The 19,034-nt window shown below is 42.6% G+C and overlaps 1 protein-coding gene and 1 gene segment (V, D, J or C); both read left to right on the top strand.

Annotated features, from left to right (window-relative positions):
* Positions 1 to 19,034, top strand: part of LOC117363895 — a 286,323-nt gene that overhangs the window by 34,622 nt on the left and 232,667 nt on the right.
* The window catches only part of LOC117363883 (gastrula zinc finger protein XlCGF26.1-like), a 53,983-nt gene continuing 53,507 nt past the window's right edge, over positions 18,559 to 19,034 (top strand). Inside the window, exon 1 of one of the 2 annotated variants that reach the window (XM_033952404.1) lies at positions 18,559 to 18,883. In XM_033952404.1, the coding sequence (XP_033808295.1) occupies positions 18,860 to 18,883 (24 nt within the window). In that variant the 5' untranslated portion in view covers positions 18,559 to 18,859. The remainder of the gene's footprint in view (positions 18,884 to 19,034) is intronic. The other variant, XM_033952396.1, reaches the window with a different exon arrangement.

Raw genomic sequence — 19,034 nt, 5'->3', positions numbered from 1 at the left:
GAGACACCATACTCAACTGAGAGAGACAGCAGAGATTGCTATTGCTACCTGTAACTCATCACTCACTTGGTCACTGATTTGGTGATTGACCTAAAAAAATGTGAAGAGGCTCAGGCGAGAGTTATGAAACAATTGGATGTACAATTTGAAGAGAACCTGCAGCAGAATAGCATCAATTACATTTTCTTTGATGGTCATCTTGAAAGAAACATAGAAAAATGAGAGTAGATAAAGGCCAAATGAACCATCCAGTCTGCTCATCCACAACATCCACTATCTCCTCCTCTCCCTAAGAGATCTCACATGCCTGTCCCATGCTTTTTTTTTTTTAATTCAGACACAGTCTTTGTCTCTACTACCTCAACTGGGAGACTATTCAACACACCTACCACCCTTTCTGTAAAAAAAAGTATTTCCTTTGAATAAATTTTTTTACTCTGGCGATCATTTACAGAAATTTGCGATTTTTGGCGTGACATTAACGTTATTTTTCCAGTTTTTTTTTTTGGTGACAATTTTTTCTTTCCTCCTTTTTTACCATGGACCCCTGATGAAGGTTGTCCGAAACACGGACCGTGTTGGGTCCCTCGCTTGGTAAAAGGTTTTTAGATATGATTTATTTGTCACAATAAAATTTGCCTGCATCGTGTACAAGCCTGCAGTTTTGGTTTGTTTGCTCTGGTTGGTTTTTTACTGCAGCCGAAGTTGGACCCCTTGTCTTCTTTGGTTTTGTTGCTTTGCATTTTTTTTTTATTCAGACACAGTCTTTGTCTCTACTACCTCAACTGGGAGACTATTCCACACACCTACCACCCTTTCTGTAAAAAAAAGTATTTCCTTTGAATAAATAAGAGGTGATAGGCTTAGGAGTAATCTTTCATTTAATTTGTTTTCTATCTCATTGTCCTCAAAGAGCTCAGAACAGGTTACAGGTTAAACATACATAATTTCAGTACAAGTTTACGATACAAGCTTTTATCCTAACTTGACACATACTAGGGATCTAATATTAATATATTGTTACACCTATGCCCCAAAGAGCGTACCGAGCAGTCAAGTAGAGACACGTTGCTTAAATCTGGCGTGGTCCCCCTGGAACTAGGGGAGCCTCTCAGGGCATTACTCCCTAGGCAACAGCTTAGAATTGCTCTTTCACTGGTCTTTCAAAGAACACCATTTAGTCAGAATGGACATAAAAAAACCCAATATAAAACTTTATTTAGCCAACGGCCTCAAAATCATAGTCCATAACAAGTTTCAATGCAAGCATGAAAACATAATCAAAAGAACAGAGTCCTCAAAACAAACTTTAACTCTGTTGTCAGCTCTGGACTTTAGTAGGCAATTTATACACAGTCCTCTTCACCAGAGTCTAAGGTTAGGCATACTTTATGCAGGAAAAAGAATACAATCATTTTGCTATTTTACAGCAGCTAAAATAAGGTAGCCATGAGTAAGAGACAGAATAATTTACACTTCTTTGAAGCAGGTTCTTTAGCAAGGCACACAGACAGCTTTATGGCATTTATCGTATTTTTCACTCCATAAGATGCACCTGACTATAAAACTTAGAGGAGGAAAACAAGAAAAAATACTTTCTGAATCAATTTCTCCCTGCCAGGCTCTGCACCCTTTCCCTCCTCCCTGCCAGGCTCTATACCCTGTCCCCCCTCTGGTGGTCTAGTGGTAGGCTGGGACAGGGCACAGGACAGTCAGAGACAGGGCTAGATCCATCTGTCTGCATATTTCCCTACCTACTGCAGCACCTGTTTAATTATATTTTACTCTGCTGTTATCCATTTTGGATATTTTATAGAAAAGTGGCCTTTACTAAATCAGCTCAGATTTTACATTATTTTTTGTGACCAAGGATCCTCTTAAACCGCGAGGGAAAAAAAGGAGGAGGCTTAGCAATTATTCTTGAAGAAGGATTTGAGTTTGAACTAGTGGATTCCAAAGTGACCAACCAACTAGAAATTCTACCTTGTAAAATCAGTAACAATCAACTAGAAGAATCCCTATCTTGCATATTATTCTACGCCCCACCAAAAAGCTGGCCTAAAGCCAAAAAGGACTTCTGTGAATTTGTCCTACATAATTCAATTGGTTCTTGCTACAATATCATCGCAGGAGACATAAACATACACCTAGATGAAGAGGACAATACAGACATGAAAGAGTTTAAAAACTTTCTATCGCTACTTAACTACAACCTCCCGGTACCCACACAAACACATGAAAAAGGCCATCATTTAGATGTGGTAGCCATGTCCACAAAGGAAATCCTAGACTCTGTCATCTCCCTACCTGAAGGCACCTGGTGTCACAACATCTGGTCTGACCATTTTACCTACTACTTCAAATTAATCTGGTCTCATCGAAAATCTAAAACACATCCGATGATAAAAAGAGAACACCACACAAGAGGTTTTATCAATCCAGAAGAATACTGGTCACAATATGAACTGCAAGCGGAGATAGATGAAGGAGTCGATTTCTGGGATCACTGGATGACAACCAGCACATCCATTTTAGACAAAATTGCCCCTAAACGTAATAGCAAAAGCAGTGCAAATAAATATAACAAATGGTTCGACGCTGAACTCCTAAAAATGAAACAACAAGCTAGATGACTGGAAAGAATTTTGAAAAAAACAGAATTGGCAGACCGTAACAAATGGCGAGCCAACATAAAAAGCTACAAACAACTGATAAAAGACAAACGCAAAGCATTCTACTCTACTAAAATCAACTTATCTTGCAATGGTTCACAAGGAATCAATACAAAAGAGCTGTTCAACTTGATCACGAACTTATTTGACACCACTCGCTACATTCTACCAATACACAACATTAAGCTACCCTCTGCGAATGATTTAGCACTGCATTTCGATTCGAAAATTAAAAACCTAAGAAACAACTTTTCAACAAATGTCCCCAGTGATCATCAAATAGCTAACATACAAGGAAACGAAATACCAGCAGATATGATCTGGAGTTCCTTTCAAGACCTAGAATGGAATAATTACACCAAATTATATAATAAATACTCCAAATCATATTGCGTTCTGGACTCATGTCCCTCAGAAATTATGAAAGTGGCACCATTAGAATTTAAACTATCGCTGCTGCACTACTTAGCCCATAACCTAAAAAATGGGAAGATCCTCACTAACAACGGTCACATAATAATAACCCCAATCCTAAAAAATAGTAAAGAATCATCAGCTCTTGTAATCAACTACAGACCAGTAGCATCCATTCCATTTATTGTAAAAATCACGGAGGGACTGGTACACACCCAGTTGATGGAATATCTTAACCAGTTTTCTCTCCTACATGAAACTCAATCCGGTTTTAGACCTTTATTCAGTACGGAGACAGTAATTGCGGCTATCTTAGATAATTTACGTCTATTGTTTAGCAAGGGCTTCAATGCCCTGATCATGCAATTTGATATGAGCTCTGCCTTTGATCTGGTAGACCATGGGGAAATGCTATAATGCCTAGATGCTATTGGTATCAGGGATGAAGTGTTGAATTGGTTTCGTGGTTTCCTTATGTCCCGTACCTATCAGGTACGTTTCAATGATGATCTCTCTGATAACTGGAGTAATCCATCCGGCGTGCCACAGGGGTCGCCGCTGTCCCCACTGCTCTTCAATGTCTACATGTCCTCACTGGGCATGCAATTAACCCAACTGGGGATAAAATTATTCAGTTATGCAGATGACTTTACCATCATCATCCCATTTGCTAACTCTATCTCGGAAACCATTCCCAAGGCATCAGAAGTTATAAATTTGATGGAGCAATGGATGACTGACTTCAAGCTCAAACTTAACTCAGAAAAAACAAAATTTTTTGTTGCTTCGTCACATCCGCTTGACACCAAGAAACCAATATGCATCAATAAACTTAGTTACCCTATTCAGTCTACCTTGAAGATACTGGGTGTAACTCTGGATCAATGCCTAACCATGAAAGACTAGATGGACTCCTTAATCAGAAAGAGTTTTTTCACTCTCTGGAAGCTCAGATCCATCAAATCATATTTTGATACGTCAGCATTCAGAATCCTGGTACAATCCCTCGTACTGAGTCAACTTGATTACTGCAACATCGCCTATTTAGCAATTTCCCATAAGAATATGCGACGTTTACAATTAATGCAAAATGCAGCGGTCAGACTGATCTTTGGGCTACAGAAATTTGATCATGTGACACCTTACTACCGGCAGTTGCATTGGTTACAGATGGAAGCACGCGTAAAGTTTAAGTTCGCCTGCTTCTGCTTTAAAGTACTATACAGACTAGCCCCTAAATACATAACTGACCTTTTCTCCTTCTCAGCCAACAGACACAAGAGAAGCTCACATTTGATCTTCATCTCCCCCCAGAGGATGTAAATTGAAAAAACACCATGAACACCTTCTCTCACATCAGGCAGCATTATGGGGTAAAGATCTAGAACAATTGCTTTCGCCCACTACTTATGGGGAATTCAGGAAGCACCTAAAAACATATCTGTTCCTAAAATATCTAGACAGCTGACCCACACATCTCTTTCTCCCTAACAATGGTTCTTTTGACCTATTATCCACGCTCTTTCTCCTCTCTTAAGTTCAATCAATTTGTACCTTCTTTTAATCTTTTGTAAACTGCATAGAACTTCACGGTACTGCGGTATATAAACTGTTATTATTATTATTATCCATGATTAAATTTAATTTTTTGCCTCACTGCCACCTCTGTTGTTCACCAAAGGATCCCAAAAAGAGACTGGAACCTGTGGTCACAATTTCTGGCTAAAAGCACACACTCTACCTCTTTTGTATATTTGCCGGTATACTTTTAAATCCCCCAACCCCCACCAGTTCTTTTATATCACCCCACCCCAGTACTGTTAAATGACACCTTTGGATTCCAACGCCAGTACAGGTGGAGTGATCACTTACAACAGCTCTACAGGATCAGTCCTGTTTCCATGTACAGTGACAATTCCAATGGCAGTTTTCAGTCCACAAGTCAGTCTTTCCCCTCTTACTTCTCCTCTTCCCCCACGGGCTCTGTGCCTCAGGATTCCTATTCCTCGGGCTGTGGGGAGGATGTGTCTTCCCCCTCATCTTCCTACATCTTCGGAGGGTCTCCCAGCAGCCTGCAGGTAGCACTGGACAGCAGGAGCAGGATATCTCCCAGCAAAACCTCCAGCAATATCAGCAAGCTGAATGGGATGGTGCTGTTGTACAATATGTGCGGTGATTTGGCATAGGGATTCCACTACGGGGTTCATGCATGTGAGGGGTGCAATGGCTTTTTCCGATGAAGCATTGAGCAGAACATCCAGTGCTTTTAGATCATTCCCCACCAGTTCTTTTAATCACACTCCCACTCCAATAAAATCACTCCCACTCCAATAAATCATCCTCCCCCCCCCGTACCTGGTGGTCCAGTGTGTATCCCTCCCTCGCTAGCGGCACACAGTTCAGGAGCACGGTTGTCGGGAGCAAGATTCAGTGTTCCCGCTTGGGCCTGTGCTGCTTTCTGAATGGTCGGCATCAGTTCTCGCTTTAAGCTGAGGAAAACCACACCCCTTTGGCTTCAGTGGGGGGAAGGGCTTTCCTTCCTCAGCCTGCAACATTTCTCTGAGGGAAAACTGTCTTTCTGTTTTCTGCATTCAAGGAACTGGATAATAGTAGGGCAGAGATTTCCTGCTTTGCTTTGGCACTGCCTCAGGTAAGGCAAACCTTTCCTGTTCTGTATCAGTCTCATCTTCACTGCTGATAGGGTAGTCAGCTAAATTACTGTCTTCGGCTCTAACCTGGTCTGCCCTTCTGAACCGGGGTTTGTATGATTTTCTATATTTTCCTGTTATAAACCTTGGGATTGCAGTAGGTTTGTCTCAATATATAATATACAATTTGTCATAGTTATCCTTACAGTGCAAGGTTTTCAGTACAAGTTTTATCCTAATTTGACACATAGTTTACAGGTTAGATTTGCCATAGTTACAGCGTAAGATTTTACAATACAGATTTTCCTTATGTAATGCATAATGGTTCTGGTACCAATATACATTTCTTTGTAGTTCATCAGTCAAGGGCAGGGGGGTTACGTGAATAGGTATGTTTTTGTTGCTTTTCTAACATTGAGTAGTTCTTCACTTAACTTCATCCCATGTCCTCTCACTATGGAGTTTCCTTTCAATTGAAAGACTCGTCTTATGTGTATTTCTGTCATGTAGGTATTTAAATGTCTCTATCATATCTCCACTCTCCCATCATGATGGTACCATGCTTGATTGTAAAGATAAATTACATATTATTAACAACAGTTCATCAAGTTCAGTACTGATAAAACAGAAAAATGAACTTGCTGAGCTGTTAGTAATATGCAATTTATCTTTAAAATCAAGTGTGCTATCCAAAGATTGGAGAGTGGTCAATGTAATGCCAGTTTTTGACAAGGATCCTATAAGGGAGCCTGATGTTGGTTTTGGATAGAATGGTATAGACCACAGTTCTTCAACCGCCGGTCCGCAAAAAAATCTTGCCGGTCCGCGAAGGATTCGGTCCCCGCCGCAAAGAAAGGCCGGCGTCAGCTGACTTGCAACTTCCTGTTGCAGGACTCTTGCCTTCCACTGCGTTTGCCTCCTGCCTTGTCTCCGCACCTCCAGACCAGCAACGGCAGCTCTGTGTGCTTTTAACTTCGGCACAGAGCTGCCCCTAAGCAGTAGTTTAGCGCGGTTTCATGAGGCAGCCTCGGGGCCTTTGCTAGGCCAGCCCACATCGCATCATCGAAACGGGCCGGCCTATCAAAGGCCCTGAGGCTGCCTCATGAAACCACGCTAAACTACTGCTTAGGGGCAGCTCTGTGCCGAAGTTAAAAGTACACAGAGCTGCCGCTGTTGGTCTGGACTCTTGGGCCGCTGAAGGAGGGCAAAGAGCAGCTGTCCTAGAGGTTTCCCTTCCTCTCGCCTTTGCAGGTCCCTTTTTTTTTTCCTTCAAACGGCAACGGGCCCCAGCATCGACATCAATCAAGTAAGTTCCACTGTTCCTTGCAAGCGGTTCTGCTCGGCCAAAGCTTCCCCTCTGACATGAGCCACCCTCAGGGGAAAGAAAGTGACCCGCAAAGGTGAGGGGAAGGGGGGCAGATGATGGAAGTTGGGGGGGGGATAGAGAGAAAAGGGGCAGATGATGGAATGGAGGAGATGAGAGAGAGAAGGGGACAGATGATGGAAGTGGAAAGAAGGGCGAGAGAGCAGAAGGCAGATGGATGTCAGTTGAGAGGGGAGAGCAGATGCTGAATGGAAGTGGGGAAAGAACACATACTGGATGGAAGGAGGAGATAAATAAATGGGGAAGAAAATAATAAGATAATGGAGGGGTGAGGGAAAGGGGTGACAAGCTGTGAGTAGACACAGTGAAAAGAGGGAAACGGGACTAAATAGTAAGAAAGAATTTAATTTAGATGGAGGCAGATAATAGAGAAGGAAGACCAAAGAAGAAAAGGGAAGAGAGAGCAGAGAATGATATCAGATCTGAGTGGAGGAAATGAGAAGAGAGAGATGCTAAAAACCACAGGGGGGAGGGAAGGACAGAGATGCCAGACCATGAGGGGAACAGAAGGAAGATGATGGATGCCAGACCAAATTGGGGGGGGGGGAGGGCAGGAGGAGAGATGGCAGGGAAAGACAGAGTGAATGGAAGGGGCAGATGCTGGACTGAAGAGACATAGAAGGTTATCATGCCACTGTACTGGGCCATAGTATGCGAGAGTGGACTGCTGGTCATGATGGACCTTTGGTCTGACCCAGCAGTGGCAATTCTTATGTTCTTAGGGCAGACACTGGCTGGAAGAGAGTGAAAAGGCAATGAAAGCAGAAACCAGAGATGACAAAAGGTAGAAAAAAAAAATTTTGTTTTTATCTTGTGAATATATCAGATTTGAAATATGTATCTTGCTAGACATAACTGGGGAGTGCAAAGCCCAGGCAGTGCTTCTTTAGCTTCCAGCTGGCTTAGGGTTCTCTCTGACCAGGGGGCAGTTGCCCTAGTTCCACTCCCCTAACACCATTCCTGTCATGTGTGACTGTGGTATTCTGTTACATGATATTTGTGTAGCATTCTGTAATAATTTGGCTTATTCAGTTTTCTTGATAGTAGAGGGGATATATGTGAAGGGGAGGGGAGACAGGGGTTTTGTTGATCTTTGCCCTGTATTATTTGTATTTATAAAATGACAATTGTATATAATATTGTTTCTTTTTATACTTTAATAAAATATGTTCAATATAAAATCATAACTATTTGAGGCTTGTGCGGATGGGATCAGATGGTTTGTGGGACCGAGCTCGCGGGGATGGGGCGGCGATGGTTTTTTAAAAAAAATTTCAGTCTTAGTAGTTTGCCGGTCCACGAAATAATTATTTTATTTCCACCGGTCCATAGGTGTAAAAAGGTTGAAGAACACTGGTATAGACTATTATAAAAAGAAACAATATTACAGAACATATAAAAAGGTATAAATTAATGAGACAAGCTATCATGGATTTAATCAAGGGAAATCTTGCCTCAGCAATCTACTATATTTCTTTGAAGGGGTGAATAAACATGTGGTTAAAGGTGAGTTATTCGATATTGTGTTTCTGGATTTTTAAAAAGCATTTGACAAAGTACCTCATGAACGACTCCTGAAGAAATTAGAAAATCATGGGATAGTAGTTAATGTACTAATGTGCATTAAGAACTGGTTAAAATATAGAATTTCTGCTGGATCACATTAGAAGCATTTGAATAAGATGGCACTAGGAATAATTCATTTACTGCATGATATTACTTTTTCTGCATACCCTAAACAAGCATCCTCTGCACTGCAAGTGAGGGTGTGCAAGACTACCATTCCTTGTATTAAAGAATACTGTACATTTATCTTTTAGGGGCTCTTTTACTATGGTGCAACAAAAAATGGCCTTAGTGTAACCTCGCATAAATTTTTCTTTGTGCAAAAGCCATTTTTGCTGCAGCTGCAAAATGGATAGTTTTCCATTTTTTGTATTCATGACCATATGATAATGTTGCCATTATTGATAACTCCAATCAGACAATGAAATATTGAGCAATACTACAATTTAGATAAGCACTTTTATTTTTATTTTCTTAGTCACATATTTAGTTGTTAAGTTAAATGTCACCAATGAGAAGTGATATCGTAGATAGCTCCCCGAAATAGAACAACATAAACTGTTGGATATACCAACTAGACAGGTACAGGGAGGGCCGGGGACTTGTGAAGGCAATGATGGTCCCCTTGAAAACCTCATTGTAGTGACATCACTATTTTATGGGTTTCTTGGTCTGAGCACTTCACAAATAATTTATATAATAATCAACAAGAGCTTAAAAACCAAAGTTAATGAAGAATTATTCTATTTGAACTATAGCTGTGATTATATGAGTATACAATTATAAGTGTCACAGATTACTGAGCAAATCATCTCTCTATTCGGTAGTTGATTTGGTATGCCATTATTGATAAGCCATTAAAAAAAGTCCTGTAGTAACCAGTTAGCATATGGATAATATAGCTGTGTTCCACGGTATGTAATTTTAAGCTGCATTAAGAGAGCATTAACATCTAATGTAGCTTAGTAAAAGGGTTCCTTAGTTGGGTAACTGGGATTTTGTTTGAAGAAGATGAGTACTAACTTGCTTTTGTTGTTTGTATATGTTTCCCTCTTTTAAATATATTTTTTATATTTACTTCCTTGCCTGCACTCTGTGTTCATTGTGTGATTCTGGATCATTGCTCAAGGTCCCTTTTATTATGGGCTAGCTGATGGACAGCTGAAGCAGGTGGCAGGGTGGGATGTCTGGGATCTGAACAATACTCTGCCATCTGTTCCTCCCGTTTGCTGTTCCTGCCTGAGATTACAGAAGAAGGCAAAGGATACAATTATCTGGGGAATGAGGATGTCCTATCCTCTCTGGTCCTAGCAAGTAGAGCTTGGGATGGAGATGTGAAAGCTGCCTTCAACTTCTCAGGAAAAGGAGAAGGCTGAGGGGGACTCCCAGTGCCTTTATGTTCTTCTGGGATGTGAAAACAGGAACCAAGAAAAGATACGCAGATGAAAGTATTCAATGGCTTGTTCGAGACAAAGTGTGTCTTTCTGACTACTTCAAAGAGAAATGAGGCTATAACTTAGGGGTCTTATACAAAGCTGCAGTAAGCACTAATGCATGCTTACTGCAAGTTAAAATTCACTACCACAGGGTGCACTAAGCCATCCTGTGATAATATTGGCTTCTCATATGTTAATTTTTTTTTTTTTTTTTTTTTTTAGCACTGAGGGCATGTTTGGGAGCAGAGAGTAAGCATGTGCAGTGCTAATCGGTTAGTGCAGCAACATCCCATTGAGAACATAAGAATTGCCACTGCTGGGTCAGACCAGTGGTCCATTGTGCCCAGCAGTCCGCTTACGCGGTGGCCCTTAGGTCAAAGACCAGTGCCCTAACTGAGACTAGCCCTATCTGCATACGTTCAGGTTCAGCAGGAACTTGTCTAACTTTGTCTCGAATCCCTGGAGGGTGTTTTCCACTATGACAGACTCCAGAAGAGCGTTCCAGTTATCTACCACTCTCTGGGTGAAGAAGAACTTCCTTACGTTTGTACGGAATCTATCCCCTTTTAGCTTTAAAGAGTGCCCTCTCATTCTCTCTACCTTGGTGAACAACCTGTCTCTATCTACTAAGTCTGTTTCCTTCATTATCTTGAATGTTTCGAGCTACAGTAACTGATTAGTACATGGTTAGCGAGTGAGCCCTTAGGGAGAATTTTATAAACATTGCCTAGGTGCCTAGGTTAGACACCGCTAAGTATCCTTATCAGTGATGCTTAGCCATAATCCATGTGCAACTTAATTTTTTTTAGTTAGTTTAATTGGCGTGGTAATTGACCATGGCACTAAAACTAATTAAAAGAAAAAAAAATGTTTAATTAAAATTTTGCGTGGAATTCTGCCTGGAACCTATCTGAAAAGTATGCATGGTTAGGGGTGGAGAATGGGCATGGTGTGACTTGGGCGTCGTTAGGTGTCTGTAGTAGATGCCAGAAAGTTAGGCCAGGAAAACCCTGGCCTAATATGAGCCTACCACAAGGACGCCTACATCTAAGCTTGCTTAAGTGATTCTGTAAACAGTGCCTAGCAGTTGACTGACAACTGCACCAAGAGGTGCCTTGGAGTTAGGCGCTGCCTATAGAATCAGCCCCTTAATGCCTACAAAACAGGCGTAGTTAAGACCTCAGAAGCTAATGGCTCACACACTAATAGGAATATTAGAGCATGGCCATTATTGCACAAATGGAAATTATTGCCATTTTACAGCTACACTATAAGTGGCTTCAGAGTGTGGAATAGTCATAGCAGAGGCCACTTTTTAGCGTAATTTTGTAAAACAGCCCTTTAGTTCCAGAATTCTCTGGTTTGGGGCATTATTGTGGTCCAGAAATAATATCTGAGCTGGTTGAAGAAAGTCCTGGGAATGCACATTTCTTAGTTAGCATATAAAATGTTAGCATGCCTTAAAAAGTATAAAGGGTAATTGTACTGAATAACTGAGTGCACACGTTATTGTACCACTTGTATTCATTAATGTACAGAAATACAGCACTTTCATAGGTAGGTGTACACTTACCTATGTAAGTGGCACAGAGTACGGCCTAGTGGCTAGATCTACAGCCTCAGCACCCTGAGGTTGCGGGTTCAAACCCCATGCTGTTCCTTGTGATGCTGGGCAAGTCATCTAATCCTCCACTGCCCCAGGTATGTTAGATAGATTATGAGCCCACCAGGACAGATAGGGGGAAATGTTTGAAGTACCTGTATATAAACCTCTTTGAGTGTGGTTGTAAAAGTACAAAAAGGCAGTACACCCTTTCCCTTTTACAAAGCTGCAGTAAGCACTAACACGGTGCCTACCACAGCAAAAAATGGTATACTGCAGGACTCACTGAAATGTCCCATAGTAATTTTGTGATTTGTGCATGCTACAAAAGCAATATATATATTTATTTATCATTATTTCAACAAAATAAACTTAATAAAGCAAACAAAAGTTTTCCCAATTTACAATATAGAAAAAAATAAAATACTCATTCAAATTTTAAGAACATAAGAACATAAGAAGTTGCCTCCGCTGAGGCAGACCCTAGGTCCATCCTGCTCAGCGGTCCGCTCCCGCGGCGGCCCATCAGGCCCATTTCCTGAGCAATGGTCTATACCTATCTATACCCCTCAATCCCTTTTTCTTCTAGGAATCTATCCAAACCTTCTTTGAAACCATTTAATGTTTTCTTGTCTACAACAGCCTCTGGAAGCGCGTTCCACGTATCCACCACCCTCTGAGTGAAAAAGAACTTCCTAGCGTTTGTTCTAAACCTGTCCCCTTTCAATTTCTCCGAGTGCCCCCTTGTACTTGTGGCGCCCCTTAATTTGAAAAATCTGTCCCTGTCTACTTTTTCTATGCCCTTCAGGATCTTGAAGGTTTCTATCATGTCTCCTCTAAGTCTTCGCTTCTCCAGGGAGAAAAGTCCCAACTGCTTCAATCTTTTGGTATATGGAAGTTTTTCCATTCCCTTTATCAGTCTAGTTGCTCTTCTTTGTACTCCCTCAAGTACCGCCATGTCTTTCTTGAGGTACGGCGACCAGTACTGGACGCAGTACTCCAGGTGCGGCCGCACCATTGCACGATATAGCGGCATGATGACTTCTTTCGTCCTGGTTGTAATACCCTTCTTAATGATACCCAACATTCTGTTTGCTTTCCTTGAGGCCGTGGCGCATTGTGCTGATGCCTTCAGTGTTTCATCTCCATCACTCCCAGGTCTCTCTCCAGGTTGCTGACCCCTAGTGATGTTCCCCCCATTTTGTATGTGAACATCGGGTTCTTTTTCCCCACGTGCATGACCTTGCATTTCCCCACGTTGAAGCTCATCTGCCATTTTTCGGCCCACTTTTCCAGCTGTGTTAGATCCTTTTGAAGATCTTCGCAGTCTTCCCTGGTTTGAGCCCTGCTGCATAGTTTGGTGTCATCTGCAAATTTAATGACCTCACACTTGATTCCCGCCTCTAGGTCGTTTATGTAGATATTGAACAGGAGCGGTCCCAGCACCGACCCCTGCGGAACTCCGCTCGTGACCCCTTTCCAGTCTGAGTAGTGGCCCTTTACGCCAACCCTCTGCTTCCTGTTTGCCAGCCAGACCTTGATCCATCGGTGGACCTCCCCTTGTACCCCGTGGTTCCATATCTTTTTAAGCAGTCTCTCGTGTGGCACCTTGTCGAAGGCTTTTTGGAAGTCAAGGTAAATGATGTCTATAGATTCCCCTTTATCCACCTGACTGCTCACCCCCTCAAAGAAGTACAATAAGTTAGTGAGGCATGACCTACCCTTGCAGAAGCCGTGTTGACTCGGTTTTAGCTGCCCATTTTTTTCGATGTGCTCACAGATGCTGTCTTTGATCAGTGCCTCCATCATCTTTCCCGGGACTGAGGTCAGGCTTACCGGCCTGTAGTTTCCCGGGTCTCCTCTTGCGCCCTTCTTGAAGATGGGCGTGACATTTGCTATTTTCCAATCCTCCGGGATCTCACCGGTTTTTAAGGATAGGTTGCATATCTGTCGAAATGGCTCCGCTATTTCGTTTTTTAGCTCCTTGAGTACCCTTGGGTGAATGCCGTCCGGACCTGGCGATTTGTCGCTCTTTAGTCTGTCAATCTGCTTAAGTACATCCTCTTGGCTTACTTCTAAATCGACCAGCTTATCATCTTGGTCTCTTATTACGATCTCCTTGGGTTCCGGAATGTTGGTTATATTTTCCATTGTGAAGACTGACGTGAAGAACTCATTTAACCTGTCAGCTATCTCTTTCTCTTCTTTTACTACTCCCTTTCTGTCACCATCGTCCAATGGTCCCACTTCTTCTCTCGTCGGTTGCTTCCCCTTGACGTATCTGAAGAACGACTTGAAGTTTGTTGCTTCCTCTGCAAGTCTCTCTTTCATTCAAACTTCTGAATAGTCCACATTTGGGGGGGAGAAACAATTCATATACCATTGGGAATGGAAAATTAGAAAGATTTAGAAAATTAACAATTGGAACTCTGCAATGTCACTCCCTTCCTTTCCAAAAAAAAAAAAAAACTAAACTGCAATTGGGAGGGTTCATAAAAGACAAAAGTGTTCTGATCCAAGTAAATCACACATTTGCAAGGATAACGCAATTGAAATTTTGCCCCCAATGTTTTAACATCTTTTTTCAATTCTAGGAAACTTTTCCTTCTTGTTTGTGTTGCTCTAGAGATATTTGAAAATATAGACATCTTGCCATGCATATAGGACACTTCTTTCAACCTAAAAAAATAGGTGAAGAAGTGCTTCCTTATCTTGTAGAAATGCAAATGTCACTAGAAGCGTTGTTCGAACTACAACTTCTTCTTCTGAAGTCTCCAGAATTCTAGAAAAGTCCATGGGATTTAACAAGTCATCATTAGATTGAACAACTTCTGAAGAAGGTTTTTTTAACAGAAGCTGGTATAAAGTATATTTTATGTAGAGGAGGAAGCCCATCTTCAGGGTATTTAAAGACTTCTTTCAAAAATTTATGGAACAATTCTTTTAGGCACATTGTGGGCTCCTTTTACTAAGATGCACTAGGGCTTTAACGCGCAGAATAGCGTGCGCTACATTGCTGCGTGCGCTAAACCTTAATGCCAATATTGAGCTGGCGTAGTTCTAGAAGCGTGTAGCGTGCGGTAATTTCATGCGTGCGCTAAAAACGCTAGTGCACCTTAGTAAAAGGAGCCCTGTAAGTGATTTTTGGGAAATTCAAAATTCTTAAGTTCAGCTGCTTGGTATAGTTCTCCATATTTTCCATTTTCCTCAAAAGCACCAATTTGTCCTGAATAATTTAAGTACAAGAAGACTGAACTCCTTGAACAGATTGTTCTAAGGATTTAACTTTCTCCCCTTCAGCTTTTAAATCCTCTTCATACTTTTGCATTTTCACATGTTGATTTTGCACAAGTGGTGAGATTCCCAGGCATACTTTGTGGAGGGAGTCCAGTGCAGTCCAAATTGATTCCAAAGTGATTTCAGGAGGCCTCTCAAGGGGGTGAAGAGTTGGTAATTCCCCTTGTACTGCTGGAATTCCTGCAGCCTCTGTACAGTCCTGGGGAGCCAACAAGCCTGATAGCTCCGTAGACAGTGTAGCTTCCACTGTTTGCGTTGCAGCCAGCATTCCCCTTTCACCCGACTGCGAAGGAGGCGCTGGTCCCATGGGACTGAGCGAGATTTTGCTCCCTAACGCTGACGCTTCCCTCACGCTCAGCTTTGCAGGAATGCCCTGAGGCAAAGACAAAAAGAAGCAGGTGTTCGCTCCCTGTCGCGGAAAGGTAGGCTCCGGCAGTCGGGCTACCGCCGCTCTACCTCTTCTTTTAGGCACAATAATAAGCTCAATGGAGCTAAGAAGATTCAGGTATTGAACAGGAGCTGCAGTCACCGCATCTTACTACCAAAATGCCTTCTTGTTTCACGCCCGTCCCAGCAATATTTTCTTTTAGTGGAAGTGCATCTGGGAGGTGGAAAGTGGATGTGTCCTGCATTTATTGGATAGCACAGCTTCATTGCCTACGTAATTGGTGCTGATAAGGACTCATATTGCTCATCATTTCTGCAGCTCTATCAGATCTATTAGAGAATGACACGGTGACAAAATTCATCACCGTTCCCGTCCCCGCGGATAACCGCAGGAAACCATCTTCATGTTATTCTTTAAGGAGAGAGGGAAGAATCAGAGTATGAATGGCCACAACCACTGACCCGCAAGCTTTGCTTTGAAGAATGCTGGTGTAGAAGGACTGAGGTTGAAATAGACACTAGAAAATGACATGGGATTATTTCCCATTATATGAAGTTCACTGCAGTGCTCTCTAGGGTGCTCCACTGCTCTTTTGGGATGTCTGTGTGGCCAGTCTGTGAAAAGAATGCTTGCCCCCTCTATGTCCCAATGGATGATTTTTGTGCATTTTTCATGTAGCCCCTGGCCTCCTATGTTACCCTGTGGCTAATTATATGTATAGGAGGCATGCCAAAAGGACACCAGCAGGTAAAAGGAGAGTAAATAGGACAACTAAAAATTCCCCCTTCACCAGTATATTCAGGGTTCTGGGACACTGATCCCCTGAGCTATTATGCATAGAGGTAGACTGCTACTTAGAGAAATTCTCTGCCAGCTCTCACAAAACTATTAACCAAAGAGAGACAAACTGTTTCTCCCGACTCCCTTCCCCTTCTGACTCCATAAGAACATAAGAATTGCCGTTGAGGAGTCAGACCAGTGGTCCATCATGCCCAGCAGCCCATTCACATGGCGGCCCTCCGGTCAAAGACCAGCACCCTAACCGAGACTAGCCTATCAGCGTTCATCCTTGTTCAGCAGGAACTTGTCTAACTTTGTTTTGAATCCCTGGAAGGTGTTTTCCCCTATAACAGCCTCCAGAAGAGCGTTCCAGTTTTCTACCATTCTCTGGCTGAAGAAGAACTTCCTTACGTTTGTACGGAATCTATCCCCTTTCAACTTTAGAGAGTTCCCTCTCATTCTCCCTACCTTGGAGAGGGTGAACAACTCCAACTGCTTTCTGTGCTCTTCTCCACTAGCGTAGTAAGGGAGACCTGGCCGCCCCAGACGTGGTCTTCCTAAGGGTGTGGCGCCTGCTTACTCCCCACATGCACCCCTTGTTTTCCCCCATCGCAAGATAGCTTCCCACGTTGGTGCTCACTGATGTCACTTCCGGGACCCGTGCCTAGGAAGTGATGACAAAGGGCATGCCAAAAATGTATGGGGATGGTGGGTACAAGCAAGGTAGGGGTGGAGTGGGAAAGAAAGCAGGGGATGGTCGCCACCGCCCTGGGCGCTGCTCTTCTCTACACTGTTTATTAAGCTGAAAAAACTCTGACTCTTTCAAAAAAGCCAATAATAGCTCTCTGCTTTTGGCAGTGGGAGGAATCCACACAGTATGCATGATAGCTTCAGTGTTGCTATGACATCAGAGGCCTGCCTGCTGAATCTCTGCAGTTAGACAGATTCAGTGAACACAAGAGATAGATTTAGGGAACACAAGAGTCCCCCTTCTCACTGCTCTTTGAAAGATGTAATGAACATGGTACAAAAAAATAGACACACTGAGGACAGATGTTTTCCTGTTTTAAAAACGGTCATTTTCTCTACTGGATTTTGGGCATTCCCCCCCCCCCCCCCAATGCTCAAAATCGAATTTAGACGTCAAATTGAAAATGTCCCTCCACATGAATTCTTTACTTCGGTTTTCACCAGTGTCAATTCAATGCCAACTTTTTGAAATTAATGGGAGTGCTAGACTCAACAGAAATTACCTCTCCCTGGACAAAATCAAGGAATTTGTTCAATATTGGGGGTGCTCAAGCACCCACAGAGCTGACTCCTATGCTATGCATACATGAACAAAAAATGCTTCAGTAAAACACACTTTACTATATAAAACATTCATGTGCAGTTAAGACAGGGATCTCAAAGTCCCTCCTTGAGGGCCGCAATCCAGTCGGGTTTCCAGGATTTCCCCAATGAATATGCATTGAAAATAGTGCATGCACGTAGATCTCATGCATATTCATTGGGGAAATCCTGAAAAACCCGACTAGATTGTGGCCCTCAAGGAGGGACTTTGAGACCCCTGAGTTAAGAGGACTTAGAACAGGGGTGGGCAACTCCGGTCCTTGAGGACCAGAATCCATTTGGATTTTCAGGATTTCCCCAATGAATATGCATTGAAAACAGTGCATGCAAATAGATCTCATGCATATTCATCAAGGAAATCCTGAAAACCCGACTGGATTCCAGCCCTCGAGGACCGGAGTTACCCACCCCTGACTTAGAATATATTGCTATTTAAGTAAGAATTGTGGTTTAGTCCAGTGGTCCCCAACCCTGTCCTGAAGGACCACCAGGCCAATCGGGTTTTCAGGCCAGCCCTAAAGAATATGCATGAGAGAGATTTGCATATAATGGAAGTGACAGGCATACAAATCTGCTCCAAGCATATTCATTAGGGCTAGCCTGAAAACCCGATTGGCCTGGTGGCCCTCCAGGACAGGGTTGGGTTTAGTCAAGCTGTAGGTGACACCTCTTTAGTGGCAAACTTATGCGACAAGCATTATCCTCTCTTTCACAAATTCCAAAATGAAGAAACAATGTAGCTAGACTACTGAGTTTAAATAGTACAGATGCATTTAAGTTTGCATAAGAAACGTGGTCTCGAACATGCTGATTATTTGGTAAACGAATTACAGTTTTCTACATGATATCAATGTGACAGATTACAATTACATTATCATCCTAAATCATTTATGTGATTCGACCTGCACATTCACTTCTTCAAGACGGCGTCTGTCCAGATCTACCTTAAGGAGGAGGGTTATTCCCAGCATGCGCAGCCCGGTCTCAATTTAGGGCGCTCTGCGCATGCTCGTCACAGGGAGCCTTTTTTTTCTGCATCTGTTTTCTTCCAGTGTCTGCAGAAAGGCTTCCGAAACAAAGCAGCTCCCTGTTCCATTACGACTGGATTCTCAAGACACAGAGCCCGAGATCAGCCCCTGCTAAAAGGGGAGAGGAAGGACTCTCTCTCTTTTTTTTTTTTTTTCTGAAAAGCTCAGGAATCATCCCACCCTTTTCCCGTCGTCGTCTTCTTCTTCCTTCTCGGCGTCTGCTCACAAAAGAGCGTTCGGGAGCCTGCCTAAGTCCAGTTGCAGCATTTCAAAGGGAAAAACAAAAGGAAATGTCGGCCCTTGTTTCTGATCTGGTAAGAAATTCATTGCCAGTCTCTCCGCTCGGAATCCCAGAGCTGTAGTCTCTTTCCCCGGGAAATGGATTTATTAAATGATCTGCTTCTCGGCTTATTGTTCTTTTTTTTTTAATGTCAGAAGTAATATCACAATGCAAAGGCCCCAGAT

This window comes from Geotrypetes seraphini, chromosome 1, assembly GCF_902459505.1.
Source record: "Geotrypetes seraphini chromosome 1, aGeoSer1.1, whole genome shotgun sequence".
NCBI lineage: Eukaryota > Metazoa > Chordata > Amphibia > Gymnophiona > Dermophiidae > Geotrypetes > Geotrypetes seraphini.
Note: the sequence above shows the minus strand (reverse complement) of the source record. Positions and strands in the feature narration are given on the sequence as shown.